The 23,540-nt window shown below is 58.7% G+C and overlaps 1 protein-coding gene across 6 annotated transcripts in view; it reads left to right on the forward strand.

Annotated features, from left to right (window-relative positions):
* Window positions 1-23,540, forward strand: part of TTC7B (tetratricopeptide repeat domain 7B) — a 184,837-nt gene that overhangs the window by 104,043 nt on the left and 57,254 nt on the right. For all 6 annotated transcript variants that reach the window (XM_055129801.1, XM_055129806.1, XM_055129803.1 and 3 more), the window contains 6 exons: window positions 512-595; window positions 1,867-1,971; window positions 3,889-4,006; window positions 5,374-5,431; window positions 13,728-13,800; window positions 18,104-18,264. In XM_055129801.1, coding sequence (XP_054985776.1) covers window positions 512-595; window positions 1,867-1,971; window positions 3,889-4,006; window positions 5,374-5,431; window positions 13,728-13,800; window positions 18,104-18,264 — 599 coding nt within the window. The remainder of the gene's footprint in view (window positions 1-511; window positions 596-1,866; window positions 1,972-3,888; window positions 4,007-5,373; window positions 5,432-13,727; window positions 13,801-18,103; window positions 18,265-23,540) is intronic.

Here is a 23,540-nt window from a genome sequence, read left to right on the forward strand (position 1 = left end):
CATCGAGGGCGGGAAGGGGTATGGGGAGCCAGTGGACTGGGCGTGGGGCATATGTAGCACAGCTCGGGCCCGGGAGGGTGAGCGGCTCATGGCAGAGGCTCGGCCAGACGCCACGACACCCCAGCCTGTGCCTGACTCCCACCTGGGTGTCCACTGGCCACGGCCAGACCAGGGCTCCTAGGGAGCCTCTGTGCCTTTGTTCCTGCCCCCTCCCAGGGGGTGGAGGGGTGGGGGCAGAGTTCCTGCCTCCCGGCGCCCCTTCCCCATGCTGCTCTGTCCAGCCCCGGAGCCCCTGGTCCTGTGGGCCTGGCCCTGGCCTCAGCTGTGCCTCCTTCCCGTCACAGGAGGAAGAGCGGCCGGGGGTCAGGCCCAGGATTCCATGGAGGGGTGTGAGGCTGGCCCCTGCCCTCCCTGCACCCTAGGGTGCGGGGGTCCCCAGAGGGGGGAAGCGGGGCAGAGGGATTTGCCGCCCGGGGCGCTCTCGGACCCCTGCCTTTGCTCTTCCTTCCAGTGCCTGGAGAGAGCCATGAAGTTTGCCTTTGAGGAGTTCCACCTCTGGTACCAGTTCGCGCTGTCCCTCATGGCGGCCGGGAAAGTGAGTGACCTCTTGTGAGCCCGTGTGTTGTCCACCCATCCCCCCCTGCACACCTGCCCGCCCCCCAACCCCCCGCCCCGCCATCCCAGTTTCTCTCGGGGGCATTCAAGGATGACCCATCCCAAGTGCACATGTCAACCAACCACCCAACACTGTCTGTGCCCTGAACAGAACCAGCGATGGGTGCAGTGACCCGGGGACACGGGGAGGGGGGGCTACAGGGATGCAGCCCCCGAGGCGGGGAGCCCGGAGTGGTTGGCCTTCCCCGGCCTCTGTAGAATCTCCCGGGACGGTATCCGCACCCCCTCTTGGCTGAGAGTGGAAGCTGTTCCCGGCCAGGTAGGTTCAGGGGAGCAGCGGACCCAGGCCCCTCAGACATGAGAACCCCACCCCCGGCCCCCGGGGCGAAGGGAGGGGCCCTGCAGAAGGTCAGCTCGCTGAGTCCCTGTCCACCGTGGGCCTGCAGGCCCTGGCCGTGCTGGTCGGGAGCCCGGGCTATGGGGTGGGCCTGGGGGTGGGGGGAACACACACGGGAACTCAGCTTCCTCGGCAGCAGAAGGGAGGGACCCCCCGACCACCCCCCCCACACACTGCACAGAAGTAAGTGCTGGCCGGTGGCCGCGGTCATGCCGCCACCCTGAGCTGGTGGCCGCTGGTCCTCCTGTCCTCCAGGGTTCTTCCGGTTGAGGAAGGAGCCAGGCGTTTGCTTCAGTGCGCTCTGAACTCCGAACTCTGAACTTCGGGGCGTCGGCCTTTCCCAATGACACGAGGCCCCGTGGGCCAGAGGGATAGTGCAGGGGCCTTGCGCATGTGGCCACCCAGACGTGGCCAGCGGTGACCCCTGAGCACAGAGGGAGGAGAAGCCCCTCCCGCACCACTGGAACTGGCCCCCCTCCTCCACGCACCCTCCACCCTTGACCCCGAGTCAAACGGCCGCCTCTGACTCTCGTTTTCCTGATACAGGTTGGGGTGGGAAGGTGGCGGTTCCAGGGAGGCACTTCTGCTTGTTTTTATTTAGTATTTTTTGGGGGGGACGCATCTGGCCGCGCTCAGGGCTTATTCCCGCGTGTGATCACGCCCGGAGGACTCGGAGGAACCTTCGCAGGGGGTGCTGGCTGGGGATAGATGGGCCGTGTGCCGGGCCGGCCCCCTCCCCGCTGTCCTGCCGCTCTGGCCTTCCCCCCCTGCCCCCCGCAGTCACTCGCAGTCCCCTCCCCTCACTCCCCGAGACCCGGGGCAGGCCGGCCGCCCACTGGGCCCTGTCCCCGCAGTCTGCGCGGGCCGTGAAGGTGCTGAAGGAGTGCATCCGCCTGAAGCCCGACGATGCCACCATCCCGCTCCTGGCCGCCAAGCTGTGCATGGGCTCCCTGCACTGGGTGAGTCTCCAGGGCGGGGACACGGGTGGGGGGCGGGGGCACGGCTCCCTGTCTCCAGAGCCGTGAGAAGGAGACATGGGAACTCGTGTCCGGATCCGTCTCGCAGCTTTGTGCAAGAAACGGGGTCCCAAGAAGGCTGGGGTCACCCCCCTGCCCCCTACCCCCCCCTCCGATCCACACGGAGCAGAGCCTGGATTTTCCCGTCACACACAGAGCCCCGCCCAGTCATGTGGAGACCCGACTCCCCTCCTTCTTCTTCACGGGGTCTGGGCCAGGCGCAGGGTTGGGACCAGCCTGACAGGGTGCCTCAGAGAAAGCGCCTGGGAGTTTTGACTCCCTGAGGGGGGACAGTAGCGGCGCTGGACCCAGGTCACCACCATCGGCTAGGGGCTCTGGTTTCCCTCTGCCAAGAATGTGCTCAGGATGGGGGGGGCCCGAGGGATAGCACAGCGGGAGGGCGTTGGCCTTGCACACCGCCAGCCCGGTTCCATCCCTGGCGTCCCATACGGTCCCCTGAGCACCGCCAGGAGCCATCCCGGAGCGCAGAGCCAGGAGTGACCCCTGAGGAACACGGGGTGTGACCTCCTCCTCCAAAGCAAACAAAAAGCATTTGCTCAGAATTCTGGGGCACCGGCTGAGGTCGGCTCTCCTGCCCCGTGACGGCCTTTGCTGCTGCTTGTCCTTCCCCGGCTATTCCCGCCCAGCCGGACGGCAGCGAGCCTCGTTGGAGACTCTGTTCTGCTCTCGTTACATTTCGCTTGAGGAAATGTGGAGAAAACTTTGCAAGAGCCGCACACCCCCACTTCCTCGCGCGCGCGCGCGCACACACACACACACACACACACACACACACACACACACACGCACACACACATACAGAAAAACAGGCAGAGCAACAGCCCCGCTCTGTGGAAAGCCGGCGCTGCCCTGGCAGGTGTGGGCTGCTGGGGGCCGCAGACGAGAGAGCAGCGGGCGCAGGCGTGGGCAGGAGCGCCCACCAGCCCTTCCCATCCAGGAAACGCCCGTTTCCAGCTGCACCGGGGCTGCTCCCGGGCCGGGGGTGGAGGGGTGGGGGGCGGGGGGGTGGGGTGGTGGTTGTGGGGTGCTGAGTCAGGAGCCAAGGGAGGTGGGTCTGTTCTGGGTATACAGGAGCGTGTGTGTGTGTGTGTGTGTGTGTGTGTGTGTGTGTGTGTTTCGCATCCCTGCTACAACTTCCCAAAGCCCAGAAGTAAAGAGGTGTTGGCGGCCCGAGTATTGTCCCCCCCACCCCCACTGCCGGAGCTGCAGTGACACCCCGCCATGCGCCACCCTCTGCAGGCGCAGATCTTATTTTTGCCTCTAGTGAATTGTGCAGAAGGGCTCCCGGTGGGCGGCAGGTACAGGTGCACATGCGCTCCTGGGGGTCTGTCGGTGTGAGGCCCATGTGCTGTCTCAGAAAAATAACAGAGAGGGTGCTTTGGAAGTTTGAGCAGCTGGTGGTGGGAAAGAGGCTCCCAGCCCAGATGAATGTTTGATGTCCTCGGGGGGAGGGGAGGAGCCCCCAAACACAGCACATTCCAGGCTCTTTATTACTCGCACGGCCCTTCCGTGTGTCTGCGGGCGCCCCTGTTCCCTTCCCCGGTCCCTGCACTAACCTCACTGCAGCAAGAGCCTGTCGGAAAACAGAGACGAGGGCCCGGAAGTGTCCCCACCCTGAGTCGGAGAGTGAGTCGGGGAGGTGGGCAGCGAGTTCGAGTGGGCAGCAGGGCCTGAGGCCTGTCGGGCTTGAGCCGGGCCCGGAGACAAGGGTCGTCGAGGCAGCAGCGGGCTGTTTCCACGGCAACTCATCAGAACCCGTCCTTGGCTTGGCCGCGGGCTCCCCTGGGCGCGGGGCTGCGTGCCCGGCCGCTGACTGATGTCGGACTTGCTGCCTTTCAGCTGGAAGAGGCCGAGAAGTTTGCCAAAACCGTCGTGGATGCAGGCGAGAAAGCGTCGGAGTTCAAGGCCAAAGGCTACTTGGCGCTGGGCCTCACGTACAGCCTGCAGGCCACGGACGGTGAGTCCCCCAGCGCCCTCTGCCCGCAGTCGGGCCCTTCCGGTGTCCCGGGAGGGTCCTCTTGGTTCCGGGTGTGGGGGAGTGCTGGGAAGGAAGAGACGCAGACCTGGGCTCAGGCTCTCTCCTCGCCACACCGTGCCTGGTGGATGGCAGGGCCCGGCCCCTCAGGTGCACGGAGGGGAGCGAGGCCCACGTTGGCCTGCCCTGGCTCTGCCTCTGAGCTGTGTCCCATTTCAGGGCTGACCCTGTTAGGGATGTCCCCTGCCCATGGGCATATCTCCATGCCCGGATCTGCCCGCGTATTCGCAGCTGCCCAACACTGCCTGTGTACGTACGCCCGTGCCCTCCCCTCAGTGGCTAGGACCCGTGGGGATGTAACGTGAGTCTTGACTAAAAAAAAAATTTCGATCTTTTTTTTATTATTTGATGGAGCCTTCAACGATATGTTTGCAGAAAAACACATTTATCAATTTGATTTTTCCCGACCTCCTCCTGTTGTTGTTTTTTTCTTTTTGACAATCTGGTGTTAAATGTTGGACAAATCACCCGAAATCTTGCTTTCCTGTGCCCAAACATATCAAAGACCCCGGAGAAGCCGGGCACAGGGCTGATTTCCAACACTTGAAGTTTGGCTAAATTTATGCACTGCCACACTGGGGCCAGACCCTAGCACGCGTGTGGTTGGGAGGCAAGTGCAAGTGGACTCACGTTCAGGTGTCGGTTTAACGCCAGACCTTCACCCTCACCAATTCCTAGCACCCCCCCTCCCCACTCTCCCCGGAAAAATCCCGATGATGTCAGGAAAGTTGCCAGATCTTCCCCCTGCTCCTGCCGTCTCCCGCTCTCTCCCGCTGCTAGCCCAGGGCCCTCGTGGCCTGCCCCCCTGTCTCAGGGGGACTCAGACCCGAGACCTGCAGTGGCCGCAGTTAGATGATGGCCTTCTCCCGTCCCGGCCCAGACACGTGCCTCCGGGACTCGGTCCTTGCCCCGGTAGGGAGCGCCATCTTTGCTCCTCCCCCCCCACGCCTCCCAGAGCCCTCGTTCTCTCGGGCGCGGCAGGGGGGGTGGACCTGACTCATCCCCGAAGGCTTCGTGCTTTGGGAGCCGGGACACCCAAGTCAGCCCGTGCTGGGTCTGCCTGCTCGGTCCCCCGTGTGGACGTCCAGGTTGCAGGCGTCCTGGCCCTGGCCTGGTACCAGGGACACTGGCCTCCTCTCCTGACATCAAGCCAGTGCCCCGGCCCCCCCCCCCCCGCCCCGGGCTGTGTCCTCGAGTCGGGGCGCCCATGTTTGTGGGGGGGGAAGAAAAAAAAAAGAAAAGATCCCTCATCTCCGGTTGCCACTGACTAATTCCAACCCTTTTCTTAGCTTCTCTGCGAGGGGTGCAGGAGGTCCTCCAGAGAAAGGCGCTCCTTGCGTTTCACAGGTGAGTGGGAGTTCATCTTTTCTCTCCACTGTACATAATGACACCCGAGTATGAGGAGTATAAAAAGAAGAGATATTTATAACGATTATGTAAACAGTGTCGTTTCCCTCCCCCCCCCAACCCCGGGAAGCCTTTCGTCTTGAGCACTGAACATACAGCATCCAAACTGGCCGCCTCACGGTTGCCGTGCAAATCTGCATTCTTGATCTGCTCCTCCATCTGGGCGCGCTAGATTCCTTCCCGACGCCGAGAAGCCTTCGTATGGCTCGGGAGACGATGCCTGCGATTAAAGGCATTTGTCCTCATCCGGCAAATGGATCATTCTTTTCCAGCTTGGCCCTCCCCCCTATACACACACACACACACACACACACACACACACACACACTTCACCTTTAAAAAAAAAAATCATGTCAAGCTGATGGTTTCGAAATGAAGAAATGAAGAATCCAGATTTTAGCACCGTTCCTAAAATATGTGTGAGGAGGTTGAATCCACCCCAGCAGCCAGCCCCACCCTGCCCCTGCTCCCCCCCCCTTACAGAGAATGCTCTTTCACACGGCAGTTTGAAAGCAGGCTGCCCCATGCCTGCCTGGTGGGCAGAGCTAGTAGTGCGCCTACTTCTGGTCAGGAATGGAACTGCAGGAAGCAAGGGAGCCTTTGAAATCTGGGTGAACCCCAGGTCCCCTCCCAGCCTTCCTGCCCCCCACTGCCGTGCCACACACTGCTTTCATTGTGTTCGGAGTGTGCAGGTAGACCCGGTCACCCAAAGGAGCCACCACCTGGAAGGGACAGCCCCTCCCCCACACCAAATGACGTCAGTTCTGGAACTGCTATTGATTCGGTTGCTTTAGCGACCCCTGGCTGGCACCAGTTTCCTGGGTTTGCACTGAGAACCTAATTACACGTCCGGATATTTTACGAGGCCCTCTCAGAACCTAATAAACACGGCCGGATTTTCCTTCCCTCGGAAGGAGGGTTTTTGCTGCCAGCCTTGTCCCTTTCCCGTGAAGTCACTTCGTGGTTTCACTTCCTCGAGTCTGACACTCTTTCTTTGGTCTCATTTCTTCTGTCTCCTCGAGGGCCTGCCCGGTCCCTTCCTCACCCTGCCAGCCCCCATCTGCTGGATGACAGGAAGTACTGGTCGACATCTGCAGGCTGAGCTTTTGTTGTCGTCTTTAGCACAGAGTGTGGAGAGCATTTCCATTTCAAATGATCTGGAGTTTGAAACTCTCCGGGCTCCAGTATGGAACCCCCCGCCCACCGCCCCACCAAGGGAGCCCAAGAAAGTGGCCATTACATCTGCTTCACTTTTCTTAGACCCACGCACCCCCACCGGCTCCCAGAGCAGCCCTAGGGTGGTCTGCCTCGTGGTGCCAGGATTCATGGCTTTATGTGACATGGCAGTTGTTCCCTTGGCCTGGATTCCTTTTTGCTCATTTTTTTTTTTTGCTTAGGTTTTAATTCAAAGGGATTTAAAAAAAAAATTGCTTGGAGAGGGGGGGTCACACCTGGCGATGCACAGGGGTTACTCCTGGCTCTGTACTCAGAAACCACTCCAGGCGGTGCTCAGGGGACCATATGGGACACTGGGAACCGAACCCGGGTCGGCCACGTGCAAGGCAAACACCCTACCCGCTGTGCTATCGCTCCAGCCCTGATTTTTAAAATTTTTGCTCGTATGGGAATCGAGAGTAATCTGTGTCTTTGGGAGAGAGCCACCTTACATTCGTGTTTGTGTGAAAGAATAATTTTCAAGGGAACGAAATGGTTTTGTTCCAAATACGGTGACTAGGAAACCTAGCGCATTGTGGGTGAAACAAAATTATGGAGAGGAAAGTTTTTTTGTAAAAAAGAAAGATTAGAGGGGCCGGGGCGACAACACAGAGGGGAGGGCACTTGCCTTGCATGTAGCCAACCCGGTTTGATCCCCAACATCTCCGAGCACCACTGGGAATAATTACTGAGTGCAGAGCCAGGAGTAACTCCTGAGCATTGCCAGGTGTGACCCAAAAAGACTAAATAAATATGTAAAACTTTTTTAAAAAGGAAAGAAAGATTTTGGGGCCAGAGAGATAATACAGTAAGGTGCTTAACTTGCACACAGCCAAGCTAGGTATAGTCCCCAGAACCTGAGTCCGCCAGTTATGATTCCTGGAGGAAGCATAGAACCAGGAATAAGACCTGAGCAGCACCAGATATGGCCCCAAAAGAAAGCAAAACAAAAATATCAAAAAAAATTATAATGAAAGTGCCCCCAGTCTATGTTTCTACTCACCCATACATCTATCCATCCACCCACCCACTCGTGATTCCCCTCTTCTAGAACCATCAATCCGTCCGTCCACCACCTATCCACCCATCCACCATCCATTCAGCTACCCATCATCATTCACCCATCACTCATGTGTCTACCCGTCCTCCATCCGTCCGTCATCCATCTGTCCATCCAGCCAGCCAGCCATTCATCCATCTGTCCATCCAGCCAGCCAGCCATTCATCCATCTGTCCATCCAGCCAGCCAGCCATTCATCCATCTGTCCATCCAGCCAGCCAGCCATTCATCCATCTGTCCATCCAGCCAGCCAGCCATTCATCCATCTGTCCATCCAGCCAGCCAGCCATTCATCCATCTGTCCATCCATCCATCCAGCCATTCATCCATCTTCTGTCCATCATCACCCAACCATGCTCTCATCATCTGCCTGTCATCCATCACTGTCCTTATTGCAGGTTCCAGTGAATTCCAGGTCCTGGGCCAGACGCTGGACAGTTTTTTCAGCTAAATAATACAAATGCCTTTTCTTGAGGTTCACCCCCTGCATACACACACACACACACACACACACACACACACACACACACACGCCCCAGGAGGAGGACCCAAAGTGATCATCACAGCGTCGTAGGAAGCAGTGCCCTGAAAGGCACCCCAGGCTAATGGAGCGCACGAGGCAGGCCACCCGGCATGCTAGAAATCACCCCCACTGTCTTCTAGATTCTGGTTCCAACACCTGCTAGAGTTGAACCAGGAACATAGAGAAGACTGGACCCGGAGTGTGATGGTACACTGGGCGAGGTGCCTGTCCCGCACACGGCCCACCTGGGCTCTATCCCTGGCATCCCATGTGGTTCCCCAAGCCCTGCCAGTACTGATCCCTGAGCACCACCGAGTGTGGCCCAAAAGCTGAAAGGGGGAAAAAAAAGAGATGGCTAATCAGTTTGACCCCGTCCATAGGATGCATCATGCCTTATAATAGTAACTCTAATTTATGATGTACCTATGAAGCATCTTGTCCATAAATAGCCAGTAAAAGAGGTGGAGCCAGAAGGGAGATCCTTCTGGGCCTGGTCTCTCCCTTGCTGCCTCGTTTTGCCAATTCTCCCTGAAGCCCCCTTACGTCAAGCTGATAATGGGTACGCAGTTGACGCACTACCAAGTAAGGAAAAATATGCACAAACCTGGCTAAGTGTGTGACTCAGGAATGTCCAGTCAGACACACGCACAGGATTAGCTGGCTTTGCCAGGTGCCTTCCTGCCCCTCTCGCTGTAACCCTCCAGTCACTCTCCACACAAAACAGGCTGCTCTCGAACTTGGACTCAGCGGGGGCCGGGTGGGTATTGGATGAGAGCGTGTGTCCTATACGGGGGCCCGGGCACCAGTGCCATCTGCCGCCCCTTCCTCAGAGTGCGGCCTGGATTCCTGCAGGTGGGGAGCCAGGCCACAGCCACGGGTGCTCGGCCGGGCCCGGGCTGTTCTCTCCCTCGCACCGCCGCATCTCCGGGACGCTTTGCAAACAACAGTGTCTCTCTTTGCTGTGCTTGTGTTCGGGGCCAATGCGTTGGTGCAGCTGATAGGGCCACAGCTGTGGGCATCGAGGGTTGCAATACGCAGATGCAGCCATGCAGCTGGGATGCCTTAATCACCCCCACATTGCATCCGTTCTGGAGCAAGCGCCCCACCCCTCCCCCTGCCCCCCACATTGGCACCCCCATGTTCCTGTTCAGGGGCTTCCACCCTTTTTGAGGGGTACTGTTTTCTTTTTAAACAAAAACATAAAATGGAGGGGCCAGAGCGGGGAGGGCGTTTGCCTTGCACGCAGCCAACCTGGGTTTGATCCCCGGCATCCCATTGGTCCCCTGAACACCGCCAGGAGTAATTCCTGAGTGCAGAGCCAGGAGTAACCCCTGTGCATTGCCGGGTGTGACCCAAAAAGCAAAATAAAATAAAATAAAATAAAATAAAATAGAAATTAGAATTAATTTTATTAAGAATTAATAAATTAATAAGTTATTTATTAATGCATAATTAATTAAGGGGAGTGACTAAGATTTGTAATAAAAAATTATTTCTGGTTCTGATGGGTTTTAAATATCCATTTACCCTTTTTTGTTTTGTTCTTGGGGGTCATATCCGGCAATGCACAGGGGTCATTCCTGGCTCTGCACTCAGGAATTACTCCTGGCGGTGCTCAGGGGACCATATGGGATGCTAGGAATTGAACCCAGGTTGGCCGAGTGCAAGGCAAATGCCCTACCCGCTGTGCTATCGCTCCAGCCCCCCCATGCACCTTTAAGAAAGAATACAGAACATTCTCTGGGTGGGGGAGGGGCCTCAGAGTGCTGTTTGCACTCCGCTGGCTGTGATGGCCACTTTGGGCTTTCCCCTTGTGTGTGTCTGGGGGAGCGGGTGGTGCATCTCAAGTGTATCCACAGGCTCTCCGGAGTCTGGCATACGGTCTGGGGCTACGGTGGGAACAGGCTGTATGGACAGTAATAACTGAATGGATACATGGTGGGTGGATGATTAGGTGATAAGTGGGTGAATGAATCGTTGGATGGATGATTGGTAGACGGACAGATGGATGAATGCATGAATGGATGGATAAATGATGGCTGTATGGTGGGTGGAAGGAAGGATGGATAGGTGGATGGATGGATGGATGGATGGATGGATGGATGGATGGATGGATGGATGGATACATGATGGTTATATGACGGGTGCGTGGATGGTTGGATGATGGGTAGGTAGATGGATGACGGATGGGTATGAATCACGGGTGTTTGAATGAGTGGACAGGTAGGTGAGTGGGTGGGTAGATGTATAGATGGGTGGGTTGCCCACTAGGCCTGCAATCTGTCAGTTGTTTCTAGAAGAGAAATTAATGCGTGTGGAGTTGCCTTGCCAAGAAAAGGCCTCTGTGAGCCTTTCTGTAGTGACATTTTGGGGTTTCTCAGCAGGCTCGCCAGGTGCTCTGGCGGAATGGGAATGGGGTTTGTTTGAATCCACGTGGAGATTCCAATAGACTTGCCGTTTTCAGGATTCAACATCCCCAATGTCCTCTCGCCGTGGTGCTTCCTGATTCCCGAGGAGGGAGTTGTCTGTGGCCCCCCTCCGTGGCTTAGTCACAGGAAGCCCAGCTGCTAAAACAAGCCCTCTGGAATCCACAGGAAGTCAGCCCAGGGTACCTTGTTTTGTCTTGCTGGGCATTCTTCCTGGCTTCCTTTTGCCTTTCACAGGCTCAAAGGGTGAATTTAACGCATTAGCCAAATGACAAAAATTAGAGGGTTTTTTGTTTTCGTCATTTGGCTTTATTGGCTTGTACGGTGCCAGGGACTGCACCCAGAGCCGTCCTGGGCCAGGCACGCGCCCAGCCGCTGAGCCCCGAGCCTGGCCCCGCACAGGAGCCTTCAGAGTGTGTCTGTCTGGGTCTCGCTTCATCGGGAAGTTGGCAGTTGGGCCTCCCTGGTTAGCCAAGTTGGCAATTCTTTCGATGTCGTCCAAATGTGCCCCCAGAAATGCCAATTCTGAGTGCTTTCTGGTCGGTCTCTCTGAGGACCGTGGCTCTCGCTGATGTTTGTGGAAGAGGCCAGTGGGGCCATTGGCCAGAACTGTCCTATCCATGACCCAGATTCACAGCCACCGCCGGCCTGCCACCTGGTGGGGTTGGGGTCAGAGCAAACATGTTTGGATTTGACTTCATTTGTGAGAAATCTAAACTTAGGCTGAGAAAATTAGCACTCTGAGGAATTCTTTCGGGGCGAGGTGTGTGTGTGTGTGTGTGTGTGTGTGTGTGTGTGTGTGTGAGTGAGCGGGGAGGGTTGGAGGGGTCATCGAAGCCTGCCTTTCTTCATTGTATAGTGAGCCATGCTGAATAACTCAAGGGTCTCTTCCCCCATCATTTCACATTCATTTCTCCTGGCTGTGGGGAGGGACAGAGACCCCAGCCATCCCATTAATCTCACTTCCCACCAGCACCGAAGTGGAAACATTGATTTGCCGTTTGGGTCCTCTGAGAAACCAGTGGCTGTCTGAGGGAACAAGCAGGAGCTCACAGAGTAGGTCTGCGGGAGGAATGAGGCTCTCGGGAGAGCAGAGCTGGAGAGAGTCTGGGGGAGACAGTGCCAGGCTGGGTCTCCAGGGAGGGCTCCTGGCAAGGAGTTGGGGCAGGCCTGCCCTCGGCCCCGGCCACACGTGGACATCACTCCTTGTGCCAAGGCAGACTGCTGACCTGGGCGTGTTGTCTGAACGGCAAACCCGGGGGGGGGGGGGGGCGGGGGCTTCAAGCCCCTTTGCTGTCATAGATGGTTCCGTGTCAGCGCCTCGTTGCCGGGGGGGCAGTTCCTGGCACGTTGGCCAGTGTCACGTCCACGGTGCCCCGACAGTTCTTCCTGCTCTCTCTCTCTCTCTCTCTCTCTCTCTCTCTTGAGTTGTTTTCTGCTGGTGAAGGCTGCTCCTTGGCCCAGGCGTGTAGAGGGGGCGGTGAGGCCGGCTCGAGGTCTGGGGCCCGCCACCGGTGGCTGGTCCCTTCTGTCTGCCCGTGACGGAAGGAAAGGGGTCTCCTCTTCCCTCCAGACTGAGCACAGCAGGGGCTGGAGCGATAGCACAGCGGGCCGACCCGGGTTCGAATCCCAGCATCCCATATGGTCCCCTGAGCACCGCCAGGGGTGATTCCTGAGTGAAGAGCCAGGAGTGACCCCTGTGCATCGCCGGGTATGACCCAAAAACAAAACAAAACAAAAAAAACTGAGCACAGCATTGTCTTGTTTACGGCCACATTTTGACTTTGGCTTTGCTTTGGGGGGTGGGCGGCCATACCAGCAGTGCTCAGGGATTACTCCCAACTCTATGCTCGCGGGACCATATGTGGTGTCGGGGATTGAACCAGGGTCTCGGCCGTGTGCAAAGCAAGCGCCTTGCCCGGGACACTAGCTTCTGCCCCACCCACCCCCCCAGGCATGCTTTGAGTTGCTCCTGGTGAAAGATAATCGAGTTCCACAGAAAGGGACTGGTGACCACACTTGCCGTCATCAGGCCTGTGCTGCCCCTTCCATTTCTGTGTCAAAGGGCCAGTCTCGGGACAAGGCCTGGTGCCTTGGCCCAGATCAGGAAGCTGTGCGTAACTTAGGAGACTCAGAAGACTGAACGATGGGGCCGGAAGCGATAGCACAGCGGGTAGGGCGTTTGCCTTGCACGTGGCCGACCCGGGTTCGATCCCTGGCATCCCACATGGTCCCCCAAGCACTGCCAGGAGTAATTCCTGAGTGCAAAGCCAGGAGTAACCCCTGTGCATCGCTGGGTGTGACCCAAAAAGAAAAAAAAAAAGACTGAATGAGTATCTTTTTCTTTCTTCTCCCTACAGTTTATCACTGGTTGTCCCCACCCCAACTCCCCCCCGCCAAAAAAAAACTCATATAAAGCAAAGCTGTGTCACTACGTTTTGGTTCCTCTAAAATCCAGAAATGTGGGGCCCAAGCAATAGTACAGCGGGGAGGGCGTTTGCCTTGCAAACGGTTGATCCGGGTTTGATCCCCGGCATCCCATATGGTCCCCCAAGCACCGCCAGGAGCCATTCCTGAGTGCAGAGCCAGGAGTCACCCCTGAGCATCGCCGGGTGGGACCCCCCTGCCCCCACCAAACAAAGCAAAGCAAAACAACATCCAGAAATGTGTCTGTGATATTAACGCCGAGACCCAACTCAACCGTGGCGGCCACCACCGTGCCAAGCCCGCCTCTGGTGCCCCCCGTGTTCTGGCAGGATGCCGGGAGGTGTCTGTGCGGGGTCGACCCTGGCTGTCCGTCTTCCTCTCAGGGCCCCGGGGCTGTGGCTGCCACTTCCAGTGCCGACACGGAAGCTTGCTTCTGTGCCACTCGCCGTAGTAAGAAGAGAAGCGTCCGCGTTTGCTAGCGGGCTGTGGAGCGGTGCCCCCGGGGGGATGCACGCCGAGTGCCCGCGTGGGTGGGGAGGAGTGAACGGCCGCGCCCCGTGCTAACAGCCGCCACTGCTTTTCCAGGGCCCACAGTCTGTCTCCTACTGACCACCAAGCCGCCTTCTACCTGGCTCTGCAGCTGGCCATCTCCAGACAGGTCAGTCTCGCTCCCCTGCTGCGTCTGCCCCAGGCACCCCCCCTCTCTGCTTCCTGCCTCCCCCCAACCCCCGGCCCCAAGGCTGACCGGCAGCTTCCCTTGGAGGACGCTGACTCCTCCTCGAGTCCCTTTGCACACCAGGCTTGGGCTCGCCACGCTCTGCCCGTAGAGGTCAAGCCCAGAAACCCGAGGGTCCCCCCCGTGGGGCGGGAGGCAGCCTGGTAGGTGGCCTAGGGCCTCCCCGCCTGGACAGCCCAGGTGTCCGCAGCTGGTCTTGGTCCCTGGCCTGCAGGGGACACCTGGTCCTGGGTGACTCCCGTGAGCAGCCATCACCCAGGGGGGCTCCTTGTAGGGGAAGGCCCGGCCCCGGGCTGGCAGGCGCGCCCAGCTCAGTGGCTCTGCCTCCGCCCCCCTGCAGCTCCCAGAAGCTGCCGCTGCCTCCTCCAAGGCCCTCTCCCAGCTGTTCTGGACTCTGGCCGCCAGCCGGCCAGCGGGCCTGCCCACCAGGTGCGAGGCCCGGCAGCAGCCCAGCACGTCCCTGAGTGCTGACTGGAGGGGGAACCCGAGGTCAGTCCCCAGGCGCGTATCCGTTGGCAGCCGTCTCCCCAGCACACGGCCGCCCATCCCTCCTTGGGGCCCCCTGCCCAGCAGCCTGCACCCTCCCTGCTCCCGCTCGCCCCCACCCCCCTGCTCCCTGTCCCAGCGTCTCTCTCTCTCTCCCCTGGCCTCAGTTTCCGGGAGGGCAGAGCAGGCCTGTCCACATCGCTGCGGGCCTGGCTGGGGTATGAGGTCCCCGGGAACCGTGGTCCTCAGGGTGGGTCCCCCACGTTGGGTCTGCCCGCACCCTAACACCAGGACACCCCCCCCAGCCCCTCTGTTTGTAGGTGATGGGGGCAGTTGCCCCAGGTCCTACTCTAGGGAACCCTCTGACAGTGCTTAGCCACCGGCACTCGACAGTTCAATCTTGGGTCCAGAGGCACTTGGCACTGGACAGGGCCAGGGGCAGTGAGGGGCAGGACCTGGGGCTGCAGCTCTCTCCCCCACCCCTTTCCCCCCTGGTCTTTGTTTGGTTTGGTCACCTCTGAGGGGTCACCCCCGATGGCGGTGATGCTCAGGGCTTCCTCCTGCCTCTGAGCTCAGGGATCACTCCTGGAGGTGCTTGGGGGACCGTGTGGGATACCGGGGATCGAACCTGGGCCGGCTGCGTGCAAGGCAAGCGCCTCCCCCCTGTCCTATGGCCCCAGCCTCTGTCACCATCCAACCCCCCCTCCCGCCCCCTGCTCTTGGACCCTCCAGGTCAGGCGTGACGGTTGTCCTGGTAGGCTGTCAGCCTGGGAAGGGGGCGTGTGCATGGGGCCCTGTGTCTGCAGAGCTGCCGTGGGCACCCTGAGTGGCACCACCACCCATGAGGGGGGTGGTTCCCACGGGCCGGGGCACAGGGGGTGTCCGGTTTCTCTCAGAGGCCGCTGGAGCAGGAGGAGAGGGTGGGAGCGGTACCCCCGAGACCTGGGACCCTCTCCTGTCCGCCCGCAGGAGCCAGCCACCCTGCCCCAGCCCTTTCGCTTCCCGGGACTCCGTTTCCTCCCCACACATAGGGCAGCGCCCCGCGGCCATTGCTCTCCCCACTGGGACCGCTTGGTTCTGGCAGCCCGAGCCGGCAGCCCCTCTGGCCCTCACTGAACCCGGAGAAAAGGAACGGCAGGGCCGGGGAGACGGCACGGGAGTGAAAGCACTTGCCTTCAACGGGGCTGCCCCTCCCCGCCTTGCCGCCCACCTCCCCGTTTGATCCAACCCCACATGGACCGACACACACACACACACACACACACACACACACACACACACACACACACACACACACACACACACACACACAGTGTAACCCCTCCCCTGAAAAACTGAAACTTCCAAGCAGGAATCTGGTGGGTTGGGGAAAGAGCAAAGCCAGCAGGGCTCTCTAGGGGGGAGGTTGCTGAGGGTTTGGGGGGTCGTGAGCTCGGGGCCTGAGAAGGGCCCACAGGGGGGCTGGGGCTCCGTTTCGAGCTCCGGCTTCAGGCCCGACTTCTCCCTGGCTGGCTGGGAACTGCAGTGCCTTCTGCAGGGTGGGCAGCCAAGACCCCCTTCAGCAGCGGCCGCAGGGGGCAGGGCCGCATGATCGCTGCCGCCCTCAGACCTGCAGCCCTGCATTGTTTCTTTCTTCTTTTTTTTTTTTTGGGTCACACCCAGCAATGCTCAGGGGTTACTCCTGGCTTTGCACTCAGGAATTACTCCTGGCGGTGCTTGGGGGACCATATGGGATGCCGGGGGTCGAACCCTGGTCGGCCGAGTGCAAGGCAAACCCCCTACCCGCTGTGCTATCGCTCCGGCCCCCTGCATTGTTTCTCAGACGGAGCTGGCCCGGGTTGTCGCTCGGAGAGGCGGGCAGAGCCGGGTGTGTGTGCCTGCTTTCTCCGTATCTCCCGGAAATCAGGGGCGGGCGGGTGGGAACAGAATCCCCGATGTCTGATCGCTCGGTCAAGGCTTCGTGACAGTGCTCTGAAATTTTAGTGAGACTTTTTTTTAAAATAAATAAATAAATAAAATCGAGACCATTCCGGGCAGGGTGGTTCCATTTCCACCGGAGAGCCTGGCACCGCGTCTCCGTCTCCATTTAGAGGGGGATTATCTTGGGCATCGCCAGCAGCAGCTCTGTTCTGCAGAAGAAGAGCAAGGGTTTATTTCGAGAGGAGGAACAGATTTGGGGTTGGCGGTCAGAGCGAGACGCGGCGCCTCGAGTGTCCCTCCCCGGCTCACCCGCCGCCCGCAGAGAGCGGCCAGCTGCTTCCTTCCGTGTCTGCGGGGACGGCCTGGGACAGGCACGGGGGCCGGCCGAGAGCCCCCGCCCTGGACTGAGCCAACACGAGCTCTCAGAGTCTCGGGCCAGAGGAGGGGGTGCTGCCCCCAGGGAAGGGAGGTGGGGGCGGAGGGGGTCGCAGCCCCCGCGCCTGGTGAAGGACAGAGCTGGACTCCCAGCAGAGTTTTCCCATTGTCCATGAACACTATTGACTTGCCGTGGTGCACCCCGGAGCTATGAGAGAAGGCAGTCTTGCCTCAGATGAATAAATAAATAAATAGGGGCCGGAGCAGTAGCACAGCAGGGAGGGCATTTGCCTTGCATGTGGTTGACCCAGGCTCGATCCCCGGCATCCCATATGGTCCCCTGAGCACTGCCGGGAGGGATCCCTGAGTAAAGAGCCAGAACAGACCTGCGCGTCATCGTCAGGTGTGGCTCACAAAGAAACAAATACATAAAATAAGAAAGATTGGTTTTTAAATACCCCCCCAAGATGGATACAGAACAATCTCTCTTACTGGCGGAGTGTGAAGATGCACCTTGAGGGGCTAGAGCGATAGTACAGCAGGTAGGGCAGTTGCCTTGCACGCAGACGACCCGGGTTCAATTCCCCTATGGTCCTCTGAGCAGCCGACCCGGGTTCGATTCCCAGCATCCCATATGGTCCCCCCCCAAGCACCGCCAGGAGTAATTGCTGAGTGCAGAGCCAGGAGTAACCCCTGTTCATTGCCGGGTATGACCCAAAAAGCCAAAAAAAAAAAAAGAGAGAAAGAACCATGGAGAACAACAAATGGCCAAGAAGGGGGCAGTAGGACTGAAGAGTTGGTCCACAGAACTGAGTCTGGGGGTGGGGTGGGGGAGGGGTCTGGGACCTTGGCAAAGGAAGTGGATCCGTGGGTCGTGGCCGAGGGGTTGGAGTGACGGATGCACGAAGCCATGGTGGACGGTGTTGTGAATAGCAGCACCTCAATCCTGATTTCAAAATAGGGCCCAGAGTGACAGTACAGCCGGGAAGACGCTTGCCTTACACAGCCCTCCCCCCTTCCCCTTCCCATGTACACACGCACACAGTGAAAATAAATGTGGCGTTGGAGAGCTGGCACAGCAGGGAGAGCCCTTCCCCCCAACGTGGCCCGCTCTGGTCTCATCCCCAGCGTTGCTTAGAGTCCCCCAGACCCCACCAGGAGTCGGCCCTGAGCACTTATGGGTGTGACCACCCTCCAGAGGGAAGAGGAATAAACAATGAACACACATACATCTGCGTGTACACACACCCCTGCGCGCGCGCATGCGCGCGCGCACACACACACACACACACACACACACACACACACACACACCTAGCTTCTGAGCTGCGTGTGCCCCCAGATGAGGCAGCTTCTGACACAGGACTTAGCACCAGCTGGGAATGGCCGCCCCCCTGGGCGTGTGCTGAAACAGCCCCTGGGGCTTTGTCTCCCCCCCCCCCAGATCCCAGAGGCCCTGGGCTACGTCCGCCAGGCCCTCCAGCTGCAGGGCGACGACGCCAACTCCCTGCACCTGCTGGCCCTGCTGCTGTCGGCGCAGAAGCACTACCACGACGCCCTCAACATCATCGACATGGCGCTGAGCGAGTACCCGGAGAACTTCATGTGAGTGGCCCCTGGCCCGGCCGAGGCCCCCTCCTCCCTCCCCGCCTCACCGCCGTGCCCTTGGTGGCTTTGTCTCAGCTCTGAGAGACCGAGGGCCTCGCAGGGGTCCTGGCTGAGTCAGGACGTGCTGCTCCCGCCCCCCGAGTCCCCTGGCGTCCACAGGCCAGTTGCGGTGTCCTGAGTCCCAAAGGTGCTTCAGGGGGGAAATATCTGTAGCTAATTTCCTGGGCATCATTGCTCAGAGGGAGACCGAGGCGTGGCTCCGCCGAGGCGTGTTAAAGTCGGGGAGAAGGAAGCGCTGAGTCGGGAGTGTGCGGTGTGGCGGCGGCCGTCTTGGTCCCGTGACCCCCACCCCTGTGGCGGGCGGTGCCAGCTGGCCCTTCCCCACCAGAGCCCTCGGAAACCTGGACGGAGACCCTCGCCCTTGTTAGCATCTTGCTCTTGGTTCCCTGGGAAAGGGGATTCCTGGGGTGAGCCTGACGGTGTCCCTGTGTCGCCTGGGCCCCGCTGGGGCTGGAGGTGGCACTAGGCTACCACCCGTCTCTGCCTTCCCTGCACCCCGCCCTGCTGGCCAGACCCCTGCCCGGAGAAGGTCTTTCCCTTGCCGGCTGCTCGGGTCCCAGTCTGCCCCGCGGCGGGAGCCTAGTAGCGTGTGCAGAGGGCGCTGGACGCCGTCTCAGTGCGGGGAGACAGAGGTGGGGGCTGCGGGCAGCAGGGCAGGGCGCGGCCCCGCTGGCACTTTCTGCGTGTGGCAAGTGCAGACTCCGAGGGTGTTTGGGCTCGGCGTGGCGTGGCTTGGGGGCCACAGCCAGCGGTGCTCGGGGCTTGCTCCTGGCGGGGCTGGGAGGACCACACCGGGGGCAGGGACTGAGCCCAGGCTGGCAGCATGCGAGGCCGGTGCCCTGCCCGCTCGCTGCACGGTGCCCCAGCCCCTCAGGTGGGCTTTAAGTGGGCCGGCTGTGGGCTCTGCTCTCTCCGCCCCCCGGCCCTGTGCTTCGAGGGGCCCTTCAGCACCTCCCTTTGGAGAACTGGCTCGAGTGCGGTTTCCATTACACCTGCTCCTTTGTCTTGGGGTGAGAAGGGTGAGAAGGGTGGAAAGTTCTCCCGTAACCCCAGAGGGTTCCAACCAGAGACTCCCCCAGCGACCCCTGCGGCGTGACGTGAAGAGCTTGGCTGTAGTGACCGGCAGCTAGCGGCCCTCTGGCCTGCTCCCGGGCGCAGGAAGTAGCCGTCTGGGTGGGACCCAGGGGGAGCCGGGCCCCGGGGCCTCCGGGTCTGCCTGTCAGCGCCGTGAGGTGCCTCGCAACCAGCCGCAGGTCTCAGTACTGACAAAGCGCGTCTCCCCGCCCGCCACCCCGACACGTGGAGTCGCACGCAGGACTCCAGCTCCTGCCCCCCCCCCCCGCTTTGGCACAGGACATCACCCATCGGGGCACGCGTTTGACTAATAGCAGCACCGGCCCCCCCGAGCAGCGCCCAGCAGCGGCTGGTAGGGTGGCGCTTCCCAGGGCTGGCAGCAGACAGCCTCTTCCCGTCGCTGAGGCAAGGGCCACGGCGGGGAGGATCGCGGGCCGGTTACTCTCACACGGAGCTGGGGGCTCCAAAAGAGCCGAGCACACGGCCACAGGCCTGAGAGCCGTGGTGGCTTGTTGGTGTTTTCTTTTTTATTTTATTTTATTTTATTTTATTTTTTAAATTTTTTTGCTTTTTAAGTCACACCCAGCGATGCTCAGGGGTGACTCCTGGCTCTGCACTCAGAAATGACTCCTGGCGGTGCTCGGGGGACCCTATGGGATGCTGGGAATCGAACCCGGGTCAGCTGCTTGCCAGGCAAACGCCCTTCCCGCTGTGGCATCGCTCTGGCCCCTTGTTTGCGTTTTCTGTATTTGTCTTTCTCCCTTTGCCATGGAAAACGTCTCCCCCCAAGAGGATTTCATCAGGAGCCGGAGACCGACGTGGTCAGTGGACGCTGTGGTTTCTCCCCAGCTCCCACCCGAGTAGGGGACACGTGGGCACTTGTCCCGGCTGCCACGGGGCGCTGTCTGCTGGTGACAAGCGTCTCTCGGGTGCAGCTGGAGCTCGCAGAAGCCTGGGGACAGACTCCTGGGCTCTCTCACGTCCCGCCGGCCCTGCTCCCCGGGCCTGAAGCTTCTCCCACACCTGCTGTGCGAGGCGGAGGCTCTTCCCGCCGCCAGGACCTCCCCCGTCCCACTGCTGAAGCGAGACCCCGGCGAGCTCGTCTCTCCGCCTGGGACCCCTTTACAAAGCGCGTTCAGAGAACCGAAACACCCGCTCCTGTTGTCTCATGCCGACAGGCAGGGTCAGTGGTCAGTGGTCGGAGACACCAGCTGCCCCCCACGGCACTCAGCTGTCTGGACGCCTAGCACGCCGAGCGCTCCAGAACCGCACAGAATCCCCGGCGTGGTTATTAGCACCTCAGTATTTATAGCGCCGTGCTCTCGAGTCCGCCCCAGTCGTTGTCTTGTTCGAGACCCAGGCGCGGTAGAAGACGGTGAGGGTTGTTTCTATCGTCTTCCAGCTGCCGCGCGTCCTGCCCCGTGGACGTGGCCCACGAGTCGCCTCTGTGCCCGGCTCCGCCCTGGGCCTCCGCCTCGTGCCACTCGAGTTAGCCTCCCTCTGGAATTCCATTTTCATCCGTCTCTTTTGTTCCTTTACCGCATGCTTGGGTCCTAAGTAATTAAAAATTCTACCTTTGTTTCTTTTCTCTCTCTCTTCCTTTTGCTTTGTTCTCGAGCCACTCCCGGCAGTGCTCGGGGCTGACTCCTGGCTCTGCACTCAGGAATTCCTCCTGGCGGGGCCCCGGGGGACCAGATGGGATGCCGGGGATCGAACCCGGGTCAGCCAGCCATGTGCAAGGCTAGCGCCCCTCCCTGCTGTTCCGTCCCTCCGGCCTCTCTTCTGATTTTACTGGAGCAGTATTACACACTTCGTCCGACTGTTTGCTCCTGTTGCCCGTGTGTTCCTAGGGTGCATCCTCATTACACAGCCCCCGTCTGCTCCCTCGCGGCCGTGGGCACTGAGTATTGCATCAGGGTTTGTCTCCGCAGCCTGCTGGGAGAGGCCCTGCTGGCCGTTTCGCGTGGCCGGCTGTTCTGAAGAGCGCTGCCGTGGCCGTCCTCGAGTGGATCCCTCGGCGCCTTTGCCTGTCTGTGTCCTGTGGGCGGGCGCCTGCGCGTGAAACCGTAGGGCCGTCAGATAGGTGCGTCTTGACCAGCGGGTTCCAAGCGGGTTCCTTTGTGTCGGATTGGAATTACCGGGCCCTAGAATAAGTTCTGATAGAATTCTCCTACAAAACCCTCTGAGGTAGAATCAGTTTTCTGTGAAAAGACCATGATGTCTTTTAAAAATGATAGGGCTGGGGGGCTGGAGCGATAGCACAGCAGATAGGGTGTTTGTCTTGCACGCAGCTGACCCGGGTTCGATTCCCAGCATCCCATATGGTCACTCGAGCACCGCCAGGGGTAGTTCCTGGGTGCAAAACCAGGAGCAACTCCTGAGCATCGTTGGGTGTGACCCAAAAAGCAAAAAAATAATAATAATAATAAAATAAAAATGATAGGGCTGGATTGATAGCACAGTGGGGAGGGCACTTGCCTTGCATGCGGCTGACCCGGGTTCGATCCCTGGCATCCCATAGGGTCCCCCAAGCACCACCAAGAATAATTCCTAAGTGCAGAGCCGAACTGAGTGTGGCCCAAAACCCCAAAATAAATAAATGATAGGTTGCAATAATGTATTTGAAATATGTCTATATCATCTGGTTTTTACCAGGGGGAATGGGCTCCCTGGCAGTGCTCTGTAGGCCCCGTGGCCCTCCCAGCAATTCTGATGGTCGGCGAGGGGCTCACTGTGCTGGTCCAAGGGGGAGGAGAGTGTGGTGGCACAGTGAGAGCGGGCCCGTCTCATCAGAGCACGTGCTCCAGCCCACCCAGCCCACCTCTGCCACCCTCACCGTGGTTTTAAGCCATCTTTTATTTTTTCACAGCATCTGTGGTTAAGTCATCACTGTCACTGTCATTCATGCTGTTGCTCATCGATTTGCTCGAGTGGGCACCAGTAACGTCTCCATTGTGAGACTTATTGTTACAGTAACGATAGTGCTACAGTGCATATATATGTGTATACATATGCATATATATTTTTTTCTTTTATTTTTTTTCTATTTTTGGGCCATCCCTGGTGAGGCGCAGGGGGACCACGTATGATATGGTGCTGGGGATCAAACCCAGGTCAGGCCCATGCAAGGCAAGTGCCTGCCTGCTGTACTAGCTCCCGAGCCCCAAGGCCTTTCATGTTAATATGCTCTAATCTGTCTCTTCTTTAAAATGTCCTTGTTTAGTCTCTGCCAGAAATGTGTCTGTTGTATTGATCTTTTTTAAGAAACAGTAGCTTTTATATGATGAAAACTCTACTTCCACTTATTCTATAGATGTCTGTACTTCTTTATATTATTTCCTTCAGTGTTCTTTGATTTTGGTTCTCTCTGGCTTTAGTTTCACTTCTTTCTTAATCTTTTTTCATTTTGAGGGCCACACCTGGCTGTGCTCAGGGCTCACTCGTGTGGGATTCAAGGGACCACGTGGGGTGTCTGAGTGACCACCTGTAAGGCAAGCACCCTACCTGCTGTCTGACAGTCTTAATTTTTTTTTTCTTTCTGGGTCACACCCAGCGATGCTCAGGGGTTACTCCTGGCTCTGCACTCAGGAATTACTCCTGGCGGTGCTCAGGGGACCATATGGAATACCTGGGACTGAACTCAAGTTGGCTCCGTGCAAGGCAAACGCCTTACCTGCTGTACTATCACTCCGGCCCCAGTCTTAATTTTTTTTTCCGCTTTTTGGGTCACACCTGGCAATGCTCAGGGGTGACTCCTGGCACTGCAATCAGGAATTACTCCTGGCGGTGCTCAGGGGACCATATGGGATGCTGGGAATCGAACCCGAGTTGGCCGCATGCAAGGCAAACGCCCTCCCCGCTGTGCTATCACTCCAGCCCTCCAGTCTTAATATTTTTAATTGATGTTTATCACATTATACTTTTCTTCATTGTTTCCTGAAAGAGCTTTTAAGATGAAAAACTTTTTGCCTTGTCTCATGTGAACGGGCTTTTATTGTCACTGAATTGACTTGAGATTCTATAGTCTACGTATATTTGAGAATGTTTAAGATTTATTTTAGGATCCTGCCTGCAATCAGTTCTTACAAAGATTCCATATCTGCTTGAAAGGTATGATTTCTGCATTTTGGAAAAAAAAA

The sequence above is a fragment of the Sorex araneus genome, chromosome 3 (assembly GCF_027595985.1).
Source record: "Sorex araneus isolate mSorAra2 chromosome 3, mSorAra2.pri, whole genome shotgun sequence".
Classification (NCBI taxonomy): Eukaryota; Metazoa; Chordata; class Mammalia; order Eulipotyphla; family Soricidae; genus Sorex; species Sorex araneus.